This window comes from Anabrus simplex, chromosome 4 (assembly GCF_040414725.1).
Source record: "Anabrus simplex isolate iqAnaSimp1 chromosome 4, ASM4041472v1, whole genome shotgun sequence".
Classification (NCBI taxonomy): domain Eukaryota; kingdom Metazoa; phylum Arthropoda; class Insecta; order Orthoptera; family Tettigoniidae; genus Anabrus; species Anabrus simplex.
Genome location: NC_090268.1, coordinates 278,981,829 through 279,000,951, shown reverse-complemented (window position 1 = coordinate 279,000,951; position 19,123 = coordinate 278,981,829). Strand labels below are relative to the sequence as shown.

The 19,123-nt window shown below is 39.4% G+C and overlaps 1 protein-coding gene across 1 annotated transcript in view; it reads left to right on the top strand.

Annotated features, from left to right (window-relative positions):
- Positions 1 to 17,939: 17,939 nt before the first annotated feature.
- Positions 17,940 to 19,123, top strand: part of LOC136871873 (ataxin-10) — a 109,412-nt gene continuing 108,228 nt past the window's right edge. The window contains exon 1 of the mRNA XM_067145529.2: positions 17,940 to 18,070. Coding sequence (XP_067001630.2) covers positions 17,994 to 18,070 — 77 coding nt within the window. The 5' untranslated portion in view covers positions 17,940 to 17,993. The remainder of the gene's footprint in view (positions 18,071 to 19,123) is intronic.

Below are 19,123 nucleotides of genomic sequence, written 5' to 3'. Positions count from 1 at the left end.
ATAGGTTTGCGTTGCCTGTCAAGGGCGCCGCAATGTGCGAAACACATTAGTCTGTAATACATGTGCGAATTTCATTACCTGTGAGTAGTACCATAATGTGTGGATTACCGTGAGTCTATGCTACTCTTGATTAGTACCGCAACATGACAAATACCATGGTTCTATTTTTCTAGCGATAAGTACCATTAAGGGGCAGATGACTTGGATTTTGGACCCCTTTTGACTATAAGCCTCATTGTTTCAGTATCGTGCTATAGAGGCAGTCCCTTGGTCAGTAATACTATCATTCTATGCCAGCTTCTGTTCATGTGAGACACTGTAGGTCGGTTCCACTGATCGTTTTAAATTCATATCCATCCATTCATTCTTCGTCCTCGCGTTTTGAATTGTGGTCAGTGGAGGATTTTGTGTTTTTAATTTGTCGTTTCATTTCGTACCATTAGGAGCCGATGACCTAGATGTTAGTTAGGCCCCTTCAAACAACAAGCATCATCATCATCGTCTCATTTCGTACCATTAGGGGCCGATGACCTCGATGTTAGGCCCCTTTAAACAACAAACATCAATCAATCAATCAATCAATCATATACTTATTTAGAAGGAATTTTAATTAATATAATCATTCATTATTAAAATAATCATTAATTGCACTTGCCTCCTTCTGTGTTATTAAGTTTCTTTGTTTATTATTTGTCAGGTTGCTTTATTTTTATATATGAAAAGTAAAGTCTTCTCCATACAGGCCATGAAGACTCATGAAGGGTTGGAACGTGAAGGTTTCCACTATCCTTAACCTCGGCATTTGGTGGGGTAGAATGGTTAGCTGTATGCCCAGCTGCCTTTATTCCCCAGGAATTAACCTGGTACTTATTTTTTTGTTATAAGCTGAACGAACCGCAGGGCCATATGCACCTCTGGAAGTGTAAATCTCATTTCTAAAATTTTTCAAGGGAATCAAGCCTACGTCCTTCCAGGTGAACTGGGCACACCTTTACTGCCTCAGCCAGGCAGCCCCTAAATAAAGGTTATAGATCTCTCTCTTCTTCATTTAAGGTATGTATTCACATTTGAAATAGCAACTTAGGTCAATATAATCTTTTTTCTTTAAATGTCCTATGAAAACCTGGAGTTTCTAGTTTCAAATATATAAGTATCATTGATCTGACACTTATAGAAAGGCTGTAAATTGCATTTGAAAGGACCACTGCACTCACGATTCCTCTGCTCAGGGGCGTGGCTTGACGATAGCATTCACTAGCTTTCCATACTCAGGCAGATTTTTTAGAGACTGATTCTTACAATGGGAAGCAAATAAACAAACTGGAATGTGTTGGGCATTATCAGAAGAGGTTGGGAACAGTGCTTCCCAAGCTGGCACAGGATAAAAAAAAACCTAGGGGGAAAAGGAAAATTTTCAGGTGCTGTCATTGATAAAATGCAAAATTACTTTGGCATTACCCTTCGAAGCAGTATTTCCAGCATAGAAGCAATGTACAGTGGCATTTGGTTAACTTTATACCATTTGACAGCAACCAAGAAGAGGACTACACACCACAGGCCTACACACAGTTACTCTTACCAGCAAGCTAAAGTTGAAAACAAACTCAACAGCTAGCAATACAAGCCAGGCATACCTTGGGATATTTTTCAAGAAGTAAAGCCAGTTTATGAAAGACTGAGCAGTAGAGTGATGTCTTCATGTAGGGAAAATGTCTGCATGGATCGACACAAAATTGCAGTGAGTTATTTAATTCCATGATATGGCGTTGATGTCAAAGACACTTATGTAGGACTCACAAATATGAGATTAGGAGGAATGAATGCTGTGATCCATTATAACTATGGCAGTATGAGTGAATTACAAGTGCTACAAAAGATGAACAGTGCTAAGAAAAGATATGATGCAGCTGGTGCAATGGCAGCAGATAAAGAACGGCTCTGCAAAGCCAAAAAGCAGAGCACACACAGGCAGAAACGGGAAAGGTATCTTAGAGGAAGAAAACAACTTAAAATAGGATAATAAACTACAACAAGGGGAACATACAGTACTTATGCATGAGGAGGGTTTGAAATAGCCAATCCTGAAATAAACTTCCAAAATTCAAGTTCAGTTTTCCACACAATGAATTTCTCATTTTTTGTAATTCAAAAAAAATCTTAGTTTCTTCAAATTAAAAGAAAAGTACGATATGAAAAAAAGAGTTCTAAAATTTTGAATATCATGCAAAATATATCCAAAAATTATCACCAGTAAATTCTTATATTATGTTCAGTTCATCGCATTTTAAGTATTATTAGAAACAATTATGCGCAAAAATAATTGAAACTGAACTATTTTCTAGAAAACTATGATTTTTGGAAATTAATGCAAAATTTTGGAGTTTTTATATGTACCTTAAGTTAATGCAAGTATTTCACTGTACAAATTTCAAACAAATTGATGGAATAGTATAGATGTATGAACGACCTGCATAAGCAGAAACATATCTGGAAGAAGAAGAAGAAGAAGAAGTATAGATTTTGGATTGAAACTTGAATGCATACCTTAAACCACATATGTAACTTCCTATACATCTTGTATTTGCCCATGTATTACCTGGGGTATCCTTCACATGGAATTCCTTTGAACTTTCTTTTACTACAGTATTTACATAAATTGCCTTCTGTTGATATCTCTTAATTTTACACCATAATACTTAAAAGTACAGACTAAAAAATTAGTATAGCAGCATAGCTTCTTTACACTATTATCTCTAAAACTACACTCTACCCTGTACAAAAAGAATGCAAGGAAAAAAAAAAAAAGCTGGTGCCCCATTTCTCCAAACAGTAATATGTACAGTGAGTCAAAGTGAAACTCATACACCACTGTAACTAGTATGATTGTGTTTATGAATAGAAATGTGGACAATAATTTATGTTTGCATTTTATGTGTGGAATAAAGGTATGCCTTGAATTACTATGTCACAACAGGCTAGTTAGCGTATCCCTAAACTTAGCAAGATGTAACAGATTCTTTGTATGTTGCTTGGGCACGTCAAAATGAAACTCATACAGTCCTACGTGGGCAGATAAGAGTGCAGTACAAATGCTGTAGGTTTGTGTTTTGACACCACATTCAGTTTATTGTGGAGAGTTGTGAAGTAGAGACAAGTTCCGGTGCTATCATGGGGTGTCAAAAGGACATTCTTTGAAAGCAGAAAGAGAACTGATGATTTTTTCTCCATAAGAGAGGAAAATCACTGCGGGAAATTGGTAAACTTGTAAGCAGGAGTCATGCAACTGTACAGTACGTTATAAATAGATATAAAAGTACATGCAACATTGAAAATAAAGGCAAAGTGAGAGGGAGAAAAATGTTCAACCTCAGGGAGGAACGGAGGAACGTTGGAAATTAAGACAAGTGAAGAAAACTCCAGCCATCTGTGCTCTGAAACTGGCTGTGATGGCTGAGGAACATATCAACAAGAGAGCACATCCAGAAACTATTCAACTTATCCTAAGGAAAAGTAACAGGCATGGACGAATAGCTAAGAAAACAACATTTGTTAGCAAGATTAATAAAAGGTTGAGCTTCATTAAGAAGTACCGTATATAGAAAAATATTTTGACTTCTGGAAGTCTGTTATTTTTTCAGATGAAAGCAAATACTGTATAATCTCTTTGGATCAGATGAAAAGGTTAATGTCTGGAGGAAACCAAATGAAGAGTTGAAACCTAGCAATCTACGTCCAAGTATCAAACATGGTGGAGGTAGTGAAATGTGGGGTACATGTCAGCTAGTGGACCAGGAGAGTTGACATTTATTGATGAGACTATGGATCAACATGTGTATCTATGGTAAATATACTCAAAGAACATTTACAACCTAGTGCTCAAAAGCTTGGAATACTTGATCAGTTTAAGTACTGTATTATCAAGATAACGACCCAAAGTACAAAGCTCATAAAGTATGGATGTGGCTGCTGTATAATTGGCCAAAAGTACCCAAGATGCCTCCACAGTCACCAGACTTAAATGTGATAGAAAATCTATGGCATTAATTGGAAGTAGCGATAAGTAAACACAACAAAGATGATCTGAAAATGGCTTTATGTGAAGAATGGATGAAAATAGATCCAATTTATTGCGAGAAGTTGGTACAATCTATGCCTAACTGTGTAAGAGCCATGAAAAGTACTGAAGGGTATCCTACAAGGTATTGACTGTTAAAAACTTTTTGTTATTAGAGATCGCTCAGGAACTACTTGAAGGTGTATGAATTTTACTTTGACCTGTTTCACGCATGTTTAAGAATAATGTATTAATTTTCTTTGTAAGTATAAGAAATAGGAATTGATTTACTTTGTAGCATAGTAGAAGAATGTGCATTTGTTAAACCAGAACCAAGACTAAAATAAATGAATAGTTATATTTTTTTGTTGAATCCAAATAAACAAGCTATCCTCTAGTGTATGATTTTCATTTTGATTCAATGTATGAAAAATTTGTCATAGGTTGCGTGAGAAAATAAATGTATTCCAACACCTTCTGGTTTTTCATTTTTTTTTCTGGAGCATTTTTCACGTCACTCACACCTGCTATTTGGCATCGTGGCACACCACAAAGGTAATTTACTGCATTTAAACAGAAAAGTGAAGTCAGCATAAGTATGTGTAAAAATATTGTCACCGAATGAATATGGGAAAAATAAAAGACTCCTTACATTTGCTTAGCCCCTCTGCCAGAAAATTGTGGCTACTAAACTGGTGTAAATTAGGGAAAACATCAGTAAATCTGTTGACACTATAATACTTTATTTTCTTCAAATTCTGTAGTGATACATATTAAAATGGATGTTAGCAAGTAAATACATTTTAAGATAACAAGGAAAACTAAATTAACACAACTGATTTTTAAAAACAGATCAAATTATATGAGTTTTGAATGTGATGTACTATCAATCAATATATTTGCAAATTATATATCACATGAACAACTTTGTGTCTTCAATTCTTTAGTACATATTTACCATAATTGTTATTCTGTTTATAATGGTTCCTGTGAACATCATTTATGACACATTTTGCTGCCAACTCGGTTCAACACTAGAGGTTCTTCTGCTCAAGTTCGGTATCAGAAGCTCTAGATTAAGAATATGCTGCAGTATAGAACCTTTCGATCCTTGTATTTGCAATCTAGTAATTTTGGGAGTCATTTGCGGGAATGAAGAGATTTTTATGCACATTTTTCTAAAACAATGGACTTAGTACTTTTTTTCTGGTCTTCTCTTTACGACTTGGTGTTACTGTTCCTTCTTGCCTAATGTAATTTACACTGAGTCCTGTAATACTGTATTCCAAGCTAATACTGTACCATTAGCTGTTAGTGAAAAGTTATGTAATAGATACAAATCAAATTTATGTAAGTTATGAAAGATTTTTTAATGAACAAGAGCCATTTGTATGTTTTCTGTACTGAAAATTTTGGAAATAAAGACTGTATCCTTAAACTGAACTAGTTTTATCTTTTTATTCTATTTACATATCCATTGATCATCATCATCATCATCATCATCATCATCGTAGTTGTCTTCTACCTCCAGTTGCCCTGGTGTCTTGTACGAGGCCCCTCCATCTTTGTCCATGAACCACTGTGATCTCAGAACCTTCTCCCAATCTTGTCCTCTCTCCTCGACATCTTTCTTTACTAGATCGATCCATTTTTCTCTGGGTCTGCCCACTGGTCTTTCTCCTTTTACTTCTCTTTCATATTCCCTTCTTGTAGTCCTGCTTTCACTCATCCTTTTTACATGGCCAAAGCACTAAAATGGCCAAAGCACTTCAGCCTTGCCTCTGGATCGTTTGTAGTAGGGAGTCTCCTATTCCCACCTACTCTCGGACTTTCTTGTTCCCGATCTTGCCGTTCCTGGTCTTCTGTATCATGATGCATAGGAACTTCATTTTTAGCTGAACTATAATCCATTTTTTGTGATAAAATATTGTGGAAATTACGAACGTCTTGAAGTGAGATGTTTGAACAGTGGTGATCCTTTCAATCCTCATATTTGCAATCTAGTAATTTCTGGAGGCATTTGGGGGAATAAAGAGATTTTTATGCACATTTTTTCTATAACAATGGACATAGTACTTTTTTTCTGGTCTTCTCTTTAGGACATGGTGTCACTGTTCCTTCTTCTAATGTAATTTACACTGAGTCCAGTTTCATGCATCATGTCTGCAGTTGATATTGATTTACTTTTCAAAACCTGAATACTCATCATGTTACCCATAAAGTGCACACAGTAATTAATTATTGAAGTATTAAAGATATAAACATATTGCAATTACTTACCCAGTTTGAATCAGTAGTTCACGTAAGCGCTAAAAGTTTCCTGTTCATTGAAATTAAAATGTTTTGTTTTTATTTCTCTACGAAAACAGTTCTGCCTTCTGAGAAACATGCAAGCCTATTATTCACTCAAATCAAACAGAGATGATAATTCAAGACTTAATAAAGTATGGAAACAAGATATCTAACAAAAGGCTGGAATGAAGATAGGTCTCTCTCAATAAATGTATAGGATATGGTAGGTAGATGAGAGAGAGGGGAAGGAAGGGGAGATGATGTGGAAGACAGGTGGGCTAATGTCCTGAAGGCCAAGGAAAACAATGGCTAAGGGTTTTCCTCAGGCAGTGGGCCCAGGAGAGGTATTGATGAGGAATCTCTATGAGTCATTGCAGGTAGATCAGCAGAGGGAAGGTGGAGATCAGGGAAGTGTTAGGGAGGAGGGGCAGGGCAAGTGGAAAGGGTCCAATACGTTAGAGTAGAGGATAGGAAGAGGGAGGTTAAACAGGGTAGTGAGAGGGGAGAAAAGGGAGGAGGAAGTGAGTTCTGCAGGCTTCATTGATGTTACAGGAGACCAGGAGTGGAGGGGATCTAATGAGGGTGGTGTGAGGCTCTGGTCATGGGTGACTCATTTGTCAGGCATGTGAGGAAAGTATGTGGAGGAAAGGGAACCAGGGTAGAGTGTTATCCAGGAATTAGGTTAAGGCAGATGTTTAGGAAAACAGAAGGGATGGAGGAAGGTAAGGAGAAAGTACAGTAGTAATTTTCCACATTGGTATCAATAACGTAAGGCAAGCAGGAATAGGTACTAACATAGTTGGATTTGTTTGAGATCTGATTATGGCAGCACGGAAGAAATTTAAGGAAGCAGAGATTGTTATCAGTGCAATATTATGTAGGACAGATACTGAATGGAGGGTGATTGTGAATTTAAATATGGAATGGTTATGTGGGAAACTGGGAGTGAGATTTGTGGATCATAATGGGTGGGTAGGAGATAGGGATCTACGCTCAGATTGCCTTCACTTGAACTGCAGTGGTACATAATAAGTTAGAAGGGTTTGTTAGAAGAGCTATAGGGAGGTACATTCAGGGAAATGGGGTGCACCAGGGAGCGGTAATGACAGTATAGGAAGCATGAAGTAAAGTAAGGATATACTGTATATTTACCAGTTTACCAAATATTGTTACAGGAATTGAGTCATGGCTGAGAAGTGATATTCTGGTTGTGGAAATTTTCTCTCGGAACTGGAATGTTTATCGTAGAGACAGGTTACGATCGATATGAGGGGGAGTATTAATACTGGTGAAAGAAAAATTTGTAGGCTACGAAAAAGTTACGGATGAGACCATGAAATTCTAGGTTTAAGATTCATATCTAAAGACTTGATATTTTTGATATTTGATACTTGATATTTTTGGGATATACAGACCTGGCAAGGCTAGTGTTAACACTGGTGCAGAATTATTTGATAATATAATCAGCTACGTGGGGAACCACACAGAAAGGAATGTTGTTGTAGTGGGTGATCTACCGAGCTCGATAACTGCAGTCGCTTAAGTGCGGCCAATATCCAGTAATCAGGAGATAGTGGGTTCGAGCCCCACTGTCGGCAGCCCTGAAGATGGTTTTCCGTGGTTTCCCATTTTCACATCAGGCAAATGCTGGGGCTGTACCTTAATTAAGGCAATGGCCTCTTCCTTCCAATTCATAGGCCTTTCCCATCCCATCGATGCCATAAGACCTATCTGTGTTGGTGCAACGTAAAGCAAATAACAAAAACAAAAAAAATGCAGGTGATCTGAAATTGACATATGTTAACTGGGAAGGGAGTATGAACGACAAAAAGCATGTCAAACAAATGGTGAATAAGTTATTATGGGAAGAACAGGTGAATCAGAATGTAATGGATATTCTAAACATGGTGCTGATGAGCTCTATAGGCAAACTGAAGTGACGGAGGGTATAATTAGTCATGAAGCTGTCTTTGTCATAGTCGAAAATAAATGTGTTAGAAAGTATTGTGAAAGTAAGACTGTTAGGCAATACCATATGGCTGATGAGAAGGGAAAAGCAATTATGATCAATGGAAAATGGTAAATAAAAATGTAAACAGCCTATGGGATGGGTTTAAAGCAGAAGAGTGAAAACAGGTAAGTACTTTTAAAAGTGTTAAGAAACAGTAAGGACCAACTATATTATAACAGGGAAATAAAGAGATTAAGAAGCTAGTGCAGATTAGAAACAAATGGAGTTAGGATGGTTTCGAGAGTAATGAGAGATTGAAGGAGCTCACAAGGAAATTGAATTCAGCGATAAAATCGGCTAAGGATAACATGATGGCAGACATAATTGGCAGCCATGTGAATTTTAGGGAGCAATGGAAGGATATGTATTGTTACTTCAAGGCAGAAACAGGTCCAGGAAGGACTGATGAATAAGGAGAGTGTATATGCGAGGACTTAGAGAAGGCAGAAGTATTCAGTCAGCAATATGAAAAGGTAGTTGGATATAAAGATAATATCCAGATAGAGGAGGTGACTAATACTGGCAAAATATGAGGGTGAGTCAATAAATAAGTCACAAACATGTGTATGCCTTATACCATTTGAAATTATGCATGCAAGTTTTGCCAGCAGATGGCAGCATATGTATGCTTGTCGTACGACATCTCGCAGGCACTCAGTCAGCCAGAGGCTGTTAGTGCATGATGGCACATGTGTTGCATGACTGCTCACGAGAAGAACAGCGTGTAGTGCATTTTTTGAGGGCCAAAGGACTGTCCACTGAAGAAGTGCATCGCAAAATGCATCCTGTCTATGGTGAAAACTGTTTCTCACGGAAAGCTGTGTTCAACTGGATCCATGGAAGAAAAAGCATCAGAGATGGAGAGTGTCCTGGTCGTCCTGCGGAGTTGTCAACTGCAACCACATTGCAGCATGTGGATCAACTCATCTGATTCCATCGGTCCACAAGGTTTTGCTCACCATGTTTTGGGACATGCGGGGAGTCATACTGCAGAAATTCCAACCTTATGGTGAAACAGTGAATGCCGCGTCGTACTGCACCACTCTGCGGGAACTCCGACAGGCCTTTCGCCGCAAGCGACCTGGACTCCTGTCAAAGGGTGTGATTCTTCTGGATGACAATGTCCGCCCTCACACAGCAAGACTAACGCAGGAGCTGTTACGAACATTTCATTGGGAACACTTGGAACATCTACTGTACAATCCTGACTTAGCCCCCAGTGATTTTAATCTGTTTGGGCCCCTAAAAAATCATTTGGGTGGCCGTCATTTTGATACAGATGATGCCGTAATCTATGAGGTTACACATTGGCTCTGACAGCAACCAAAGGACTTCTTTGCTGCTGGCTTTCAAGGACTTGTAAAAAGATGGGATAAGTGCCTGAATGTACAGGGTGAATATGTGGAAAAGTGAAACAAATGTCAGAAAGTTACTTTGATTATTTTTGCCTCAATTCAGTTTTGCGACTTATTTATTGACTCACCCTCATACTACCTGTGATAAAGACATTTATAAAAAAAAGATACAAAAGTTGAAAGCTAGAAAAGCAGCTGGGATTGATAAGATTTCTGGGAATATATTAAAAACTATAGGCTGTGGTATAATGTCATATCTGAAATATTTATTTGATTACTGTTTGCATGAAGGAGCTATACCAAATGAATGGAGAGTAGTCCCAGTGAACAAGGGAAAGGGTGACAAACATAAAGCGGGTAATTACAGGCCAGTCAGCTTGACATAAGCATTCTTTCCAATTATATTAAACATGCGAAATTACTAACTGGTTTGATAGAAGGCAGTTCAGATGTAGGAAAGGTTATTCAAGTGAAGCTCAACTTGTAGGATTTCAGCAAGACATACCAGATATTTTAGATTCTGAAGGTCAAATGGACTGTATCACTATTGACTTATATGGGAGATTACTGATGAAAATGAGGGCTATTGGACTACATAAAAAAGTGGTTGAATGGGTGACTACATATCTAGAAAATAGAACTCTGAGAATTAGATTAGATGAAGCATTATCTGATCCTGTAATAATCAAGATAGGTTCCCGCAGGGCAATATTATTGGACCTTTATGTTTTTGTATATATATACATACGATATGAGCAAAGATCTGGAATCACAGATAAGGCTATTTGCTGCTGATTTTACATTGTATAGAGTAGTAAATTGGTTGCAGGATTTTGAGTGACTTTAGGGGGACTTAAACAATGTTGTGAGATGGACAGCAGAGAATGATATGAATGTGAATGGGATGAAAAGTCAAGTTGTAATTTTCGCCAAGAGGAAATGTTCTCTCACTTTTAATTATTGTATTGATGTGGTGATAGTACTTCATGGGGAACAACGTAAGTACCGGTACCTAGATGTTAATATAAGGAACTGTTTTAATTGGGGTAATCATATTAATGAGGTTCTTAAGAAATGTTACACATCTCTTCATATGGTTATGTCAGTATTTAAGGGTTATAGTAAGGATGTAAAGGAGAGGGCATATAAGTCTCTGGTAAGACCACAGTTAGAGTATGGTTCCAGTGTGTCGGACTGTCGGGCTGAGTGACTCAGATGGTTGAAGCGCTGGCTTTCTGACCCCAACTTGTCAGGTTTAATCCTGGCTCGATCCGGTAGTATTTGAAGGTACTCAAATATGTCAGCTTCCTGTCGGTAGATTTACTAGCACATAAAAGAAATCCTGTGGGACAAAATTCCGGACCGGGCGAGTTGGCCGTGCGGTCAGGGGCACGCGGCTGTAAGCTTGCATCCGGGAGATAGTGGGTTCGAATCCCACTGTCAGCAGGTGGTGGTGGTGGTGATTATTGTTTTAAGAGGAAGTACAACTAGGCAACCATCCTCTATATAACACTAATCAGAGAGAAAAATAGAAGGGATCCGACATTTCGAAAAATGAAGATATCGTTCGAAGAAAGACAAGGGCCAGAAAATGAAAGACTCCCTAGCCCTCGCAAACCTAATAGCGTCGGGGTCAGAAAAGAACAAGAGTTGACCAAGGGAGGTCGGATAGGACAGATGAAAGTGAGGAGCCTGGCACAAGTAAGTGGAAGCAATGCCAGGACTCTGCTAAGGGCCCCGTGGTTGCCAACCCACGCTCCAAAGTTCAGAGCCCCTGGGGCCCCCTTTAGTCACCTCTTACGACAGGCAGGGGATACCGTGGGTGTTATTCTACCGCCCCCACCCACAGAGGGGACCACTGTCGGCAGCCCTGAAGATGGTTTTCCGTGGTTTCCCATTTTCACACCAGGCAAATGCTGGGGCTATTCCTTAATTAAGGCCACGGCTGCTTCCTTCCAATTCCTAGGCCTTTCCTATCCCATCATCGCCATAAGACCTATCTGTGTCGGTGTGACATAAAGCAACTAGAAAAAAAGCAGCAAAATTCCGGCATCTCGGTGTCTCGGAAAATCGTCAAAGTAGTTGGTGAAACGTAAAAATAATAATATTATTTATTATTATGGGACTATTACTCCAGGACAGTTTGTTACAAGACTGGAAAAAATTCAAAGGAAAGCAGCATGTTTTGTTCTGGGTGATTTGGTTGTGGCATCATATGCAACCATTAATCCGGCTTAAGGGAGAAAGGGTCACCTTCCCTGTTCTCCACTTGAGTAATTCTTGCTTGGTGCATCCACGCTGCGGGGGTGGGCATCCTCCACATCAGTAGGCCAGTGTGAAAGTATGGCTAAGTTCAGACAGGGACCCAGCACCGCGGGGTATAATGTGGAACCCATGTCCAGGGTTACGGGCGAAGACCTTAACAGCATCTTTGGCAGAGAAGGAGACCTTCGGAATGGCAGAGATGGCGGATGAGGCAACCCATTCTCCCTGGAGATAATTAGAAGAGGACACCACGGCCTTGTGGAGAAGAGGGATCTTCAAAGGCTAAGGGAGTAAACCCCAAAAGAAAATCCTCACCTGTGTCAGGCCTAGCAAGTCAACAGTTGAGCATGAATATACTGCTTTCAAACCTAGAACAAGCCTCGGATGGAAGAATAAATTAAAAACCGGACATGACAGTTCTTCTCGTACCGTCCAAATTTATGATGGTTAAAAGCCTGATGCTGATACCAGAAGACACAAAACCCTCCCAAGAAGGAGTGACTGAAAATTGGTACACTCAATATCCTTACTCTCACCAACAAATATGAAGAACTTGTGGATCTTATGGAGTGGGGTAAGCTCAAGATATTGGAGTTGAGTGAGACAAAATGGAAATGATATGGGAAGAAGCCCTTGAGAAATGGATATATGCTGTACTGGAGTGAGAACAATAATGAATCCAAAAATGGAGTTGGCTTCTTCCTTGATAAAGATATAGACACACAGATGGATGTCAAATATGTGAGTGATACGATCATCCAGATGAGACTAAGTGTTGGTAATGCACATCATACTCTCCTGCAAGTATATGCACCGCAGACAGGATATATCACAGAAGAGAAAAAGCAATTCCTTATCGAACTTGAGGAACAAATAACAGAGGTGAACACAATCATTATGGGTGACCTGAATGCCCAAGTTGGTAAAAAAAGACTAGACTATGAAAACATAATTGGCCCCCATGGCTATGGTAACAGAGACTCTGAAGGAGAGACTCTGAAGGAGAGAACCTCATTGATTTCTGTGTGTGAAACAACTTAACCATCCAGAACACATGGTATCAGAAGAGGGTCAGCTATAAAATAACGAGATACAGTTGGGATGGAAAGCTCAAGACTATGATCGACTTCATCATCACTGATAAAAAAGCGGGTCAGTATGTTATCAGACTGTGCCTCTTATAAGGGCTTCTGATAAGTTCACCTGCATACACCCCAGCGTCAGTGGGTAGAGTCTGACACATCCCACTCTGATGAGTCTAGTGTCAGACCTAAGGTGGTGGTGATGGTTATTGTTTTAAGAGGAAGTACAACTAGGCAACCATCCTCTACTTAACACTAATCAGAGGGAAAAATTGAAGGGGTCCGACACTTCGAAAAATGAAGATATCGGCGAAAGGAAGACAAGGGCCACGAAGCGCATGAAAATGAAAGACTCCCTTGCCCTCGCAAACCTAATAGCTTCGGGGTCGGAAATGAACAAGAGTTGACCAAGAGAGGTCGGATAGGATAGAAGAAAGTGAGGAGCCTGGCACAAGTAAGTGGAAGCAATGCCAGGACCCAGCTGAGGGCCCCGTGGTTGCCAACCCACGCTCCAAAGTTCAGAGCCCCTGAGACCCCTTTTAGTCGCCTCTTACGACAGGCAGGGGATACCGTGGGTGTTATTCTACCACTCCCACCCACAGGGAGATGTCAGACCTAAGACGAAACGCTGGTTAATAGAGCAAACGCCTGAAAAACCTTACATCAGATGTGTTTTTGACATCAATGGCTATTAATCACTGACCTAAAAGATGTTCATGTTCCCAAAATGCCAAAGATTAAGACATGGCTGTTGAAGGACATGGAGAAGAAAGGAAACTATGAAGCGAGGATAACAGCTAAATTACCCAAAACTGAGAAGGGGAGTAGAAGAAGAATGGTCCTTATTCAAAGAAACTGTGTAAAATAAGCCATGGAAATTTGTGGAAAAACAAGTGCCACACCAAACGAGAAGGAAACACCTTGGTGGAATGACCGAGTGAAGGCAGCAGAAATATACTGAAAAGAAAATTAGACCTCGAAAAACAGAAAACAGATGATAGACGAAATGAATTAGAAATTGAACATCTAGCACAGGAATACCAGAAAAAGAAACTGGCTGTAAAAAGACTGATCCAGGAAGAAAAGGAAAAGTGCTGGAATGACTACTATAAGGATAGAGGAAGACTGTCAAGGAAGTAGGAAACTACTATGCAAAATAGTAAACAGTAAAAGAAAAGAATATAATGTATAAACATCCTTGCACTGGAAACCAGATGATGGTAGCTTAATACAAACAGAGGAAGGGATCAGGGATGAAATGAAGAAGTACTTCAACATGCTGTTAAATGGAGATGGGGGCACCACCACCACCAATGATTGTAGTGTAGATGAAGCCAAAAACATCAAATACCCATTAACATGGCTTGAGGTAGAAACAGCACTAAAGTGCATGCAAAATGGGAAGTCCCCAGGCTTTGATGATCTCAGCTCAGACATGATAAAGGCAGCTGGAATACCAGGCTTGAATTGGCTATATAGAGTGTTATCAGTGATTTGGGAAAGTAACAAAATTCCACAAGATTGGAGTAAAGGAGTCATCATCCCACTGTTCAAAACGGGGCAACAGACGGAAATGTGGAAATTACAGAGGCATCACGCTGTTGTCACACTCTCTGAAGCTGCTAGAAAAGGTCATAGTAATGAGACTTAGGAAGATAGTGGAACCTATGCTTGAGGAAGAATAACACGGGTTCAGGAAAGGTCGAAGTACTGTGGATCTTATCTTTGCAGAAAAGATGCTGACGGAAAAGTACTGGAAATATGGAAGAAATCTTGTGATTGCATTTGTGGACATTGAAAAATCATGATAGTGTTCCTCGAAACAAGATAGGGGAATGTTTGGAAGACCTAAAGGTGCCAAAGTACTTAATTGACAAAGTCAAGATGGTATACCAGAAGTGCTACAGCTGTGTCCAGATAGGCAGCGGATGATCAAAATGGTTTGAAACAAAGAGACGTGTCCAACAAGGAAGTGCTCTGTCACCACTCCTGTTCGTAATAGTAATGGACAAGGTCATCAAATCTATCAAGAAAATGGACAGTGAACCAAACGCCCTGGTATTTACTGATGATGTGATTTTATGGGGAGAGACAGAAGCTGAAGTTCAGAAGAAACTTAATGAATGGAACAATACATTCAAAAATTTTGGACTGAAGATGAGCAAAACAGTGGAAATGACCATCAACAGGGAAGGAACAAGCTCAAATATATTTCTGGAATGAGCAAAAATTGAATCAGCTTCCCACTTCACGTACCTCGGAAGCACAATCTCGAAAGACAACACTGTTAGGCAGGAAATACTCAGCAGGACACAGAAAGCATCGAACTTCTTACAGTCAAGTCAGAAATCTTTTCTGGGACTGCAAAATACCACAAAAAGCGAAAACAATCATGAACCACACTTACTTCGTACCAATCCTCATGTACGGTTTAGAGACATGTACCCTACTAAACAAAAACTTCAGTAGAATCCAAGCAACTGAAATGAGATTCATTAGAACCATGAACCAAACTACCAAAAAGGACAAGATCAGACATGAAGTGAATAGGAAAGTAGCTGGTATTGAGGATTCTATTACCAGTCATAAAGAAACACAGACTTCAGTGGTATAGACTCATAATGAGAATAAACAGGGAAAGACCTGCCAGAAAATATTTTGACCTTAACCTTGTAGGAAGAAGACCACAGGAAAGACCAAGAAAACGTTGGATAGAGACTGTAAGATCAGATGTAGAGGAGAGAGGATACAAATGGGAGGATGTACTGGAACAGAAGATGTATGGAGACAGAAGGAGACGGCGAGCGCTTGTACACTGCACCCGGTAAACTGGAGTTGGGAAATGATGATGATTTCTGACAAAGGAGTAGTATTACAAAAATGTTGCAAACTTTGGACTGGGAAGGCTTGGGAGTAAGGACATGAGATGCTCAACTACGCGTTGGTGTTTTGAGCTGTCAGTGGTGAGTTGGTATGGCATGACATGAGTAGAAGAATAAGCTTGAGTGGAGCCTTTAAAATTTGGAAAGATCATAACATGAAGATAAAGCTGGAATTCAAGAGGACAGATTGGGGAAAATATTCATTTATAGGATGAGAAGTAAAGGATTGGAATAAATTATCAAGGGAAATATTCATAGAATTTCCAAGTTCATTCAAAATATTTAAGAAAAATCTACGTAAACAATTGATAGGGAATCTGCCACATGGGCGACAGCCCTAATGCATATCATTGATGATGACTGATTGATGGATTGAACACATGGTCTACGGTCGCTTTGGAAACCAGTAATGCAGCTCGCACTGTGACAAGCAATTGTTTATTAATTCCTACTATGTCTGTCATTTGGAACTGCCAAGGATGTTCAAATGCAATTTTGGGGGGTTTTAGGCTGTTTTGGTGCTGTAAGACAAACATGAATCAGTAGATGACGCACAGAGGAAGTCATTGATACCAAAACATGGATTTTTCATATAGGTGGACTAGGAATCCTTTGGAAATTGATGTGTAGTATAATATAGAAGGTTGCTTTATGCATTTCAAAGTAAGCACAAGCATATAGCCAAAATATTAATTTCCTGTTAGATGAAAAAATCCACAGCCTGTTTCCAGTCATTCAACCGGGTCATGAATGGAATGAATGAAGCCCCCATCAGGTGGCGAGAATAGAAATTGTGCCGGCTGCCAAAGCCTGTCGCACTCCTCTGGGGCAGATGAAATTAAATGATATTGGAGAGTGTTGCTGGAATGAATTATGACAGGGTAAACTGGAGTACCCGGAGAAAAACCTGTCCTGCCTCTGCTTTGTCCGGCACAAATCTCACATAGAGTGACCAGAATTTGAACCATGGAACCAACCAGGAGGCTATATTTCCTGTTAGATATCTAGGGCTATCCCAAATATCATACTCTTTTAATGCTATCCCTGTCATTTTATAAATTCTTATGTACCGGTATATACTTTTCATGGAACCTTGGTACCTATATGAAATATCTTTGCTATTCATTTTCGACGAGAAGTGGCAATTAAAGTGGGCCTTTGCCAGTATCGCCAGCTACCCCCCCCCCCCCCCACACACACACACACACTAAATCTAGCGTATTTAATCCAACGTTCAGCGGCAAAAGAACGTTACTCCCGCTGTAACTTTTTCCCCGCTAAGTCTAGCTTAATTAATTCAACGTGCCTCATACGATGTTGGCATTGTGGTTCCCCCAGCACGGACGAAAACAAACAAACAAACAAAAAACAGCCCCTCTCCCTCTCTTCCGATGACCACGCAAAATTTGTGCCAAGCTCTTCACTTTCATCTATCATACCCGATCTCCCTTGGTCGCATTTTGTTCTTTTCCGACCCCGACGGTATTAGGTCACGATGCCTAAGGAGTCATTCACTTCACGCCCTTCGTGATCCTTGTCTTTCTTTGGCCGATACCTTCAAGTTGTATTATACTTCCTCTTATAACAATAATCACCACCACCACCGATACCTTCATTTCTCTAAGCGTCGAACCCCTTCCATTTTTCTCTCTGATTAGTGTTTTATAGAGGATGTTGCCTAGTTGTATTCCTCTTAAAACAATAATCACCACCATTTCCACTTGTCAGAAATAGCTTCGTGTACATAATTAAATATCCATGGTTTGAGGTTATAGTAGTTTGCTAATTTAACAGAACAAAAAACAATTTCATTGTCTGCCGATGAGCACTGTTATAAATATTCGGCTTATTTTTTTTTTTTACCTTTTCTAGTTCTGATTTCGCTTTTTCTAGCTTGTTTTGGATGGTGATCTAGCTTATTAAATGCAAATTGGGTTGGCAACACTTTCCATTGCTTTCATGCATAATTTTCTCTGACTTGTATTGGTTATCATGGCGGCTCTCTCTGATACTTCTTTTGACGTTTTGAACTTTAATGCTTTAGAGGAGAGTATGAATAATAACGCATGGGGTGAAGTTCATGAAACTATAAAAAAGGTATCCGCGGCTTTGTTAAACGAAGATAATAGGTGAGCAATTACTTGGTTTAGTGTTTGACATATAGCGAAGTGGACCTTAACCTCACTTTCCAATGCGGTAGCGAGTGTTGACGGAGTATGAATACTTTCTTTGTGGGTAGGATCCTCTGCTTCTCTTATGTCAGTCGCTATTGCGATTTTATGGTTTTGTTTGATATTACCTTGATTGTGTATTTTTGACTCCTGAATTGTAATTGTTTTTATCATTTAAGATCCTATAGGTCCTAGGCGTCAAGTCGAAAGACCTGCACCAGGCCTCTCCGGTGACTATAGGCCATTCATTATATTCTTCAAGTGGAAGTTCTGTACTTGCTTGATTCGAGCATCTTCATCACTGTCTGTTAGACACTCAAGAGCTAGGGATCTTCATCTTTATCTGGCTTTGTTTTATATATAGTGCACCCATAACCGTAATGCAGCAAGAGTACAATAGATACATCTTTTAAAATGTAAATGATGTTTGATCAAGCAGAGCATCACTGTCTGGAAGAAGCTGGTATGAACTAGACCCAATTCATTAAGTTCAGAATCCTTCAACCCACTATTTCGGAGTCTGAGCGTTATGTCATCTTTTGTAAGTTTCACCAGAACTTATAGTATTCTAACACATCTAACACATGAATTATTACAGTGTCTTCCTCCTCAACTGCTCGTATGTGAATTGTGAGGTTCGTTTCAACACATTGGCTCCTGACAGATACGAATGGATTCATGCATTGCCTTCTGTGCATGTGCCTGTTTGGGACCGATCAGCGTCTGGTCCCAAACTTGACTGTGTTGGTGTATGCTTTGTGGACAGCAGTCGGACTTTTAAACAAAATAGCATTTCACGTGCACGTATCTTGGACTGTCTTGTCTTTCACAGCTTTGTAGTTTCATCAATTAGGAAAATAAAAGGGTAAATATATAAACTAAGATGGAAGGTATATTCTTTATTTTGAGGTTCAGTCATATAGTTACTGAAGTACTGATGGATTCAATATATAGGACACGGTTCTATCAAGTAAGGTATTTAACATTAATAAACTATGAAATACACACATA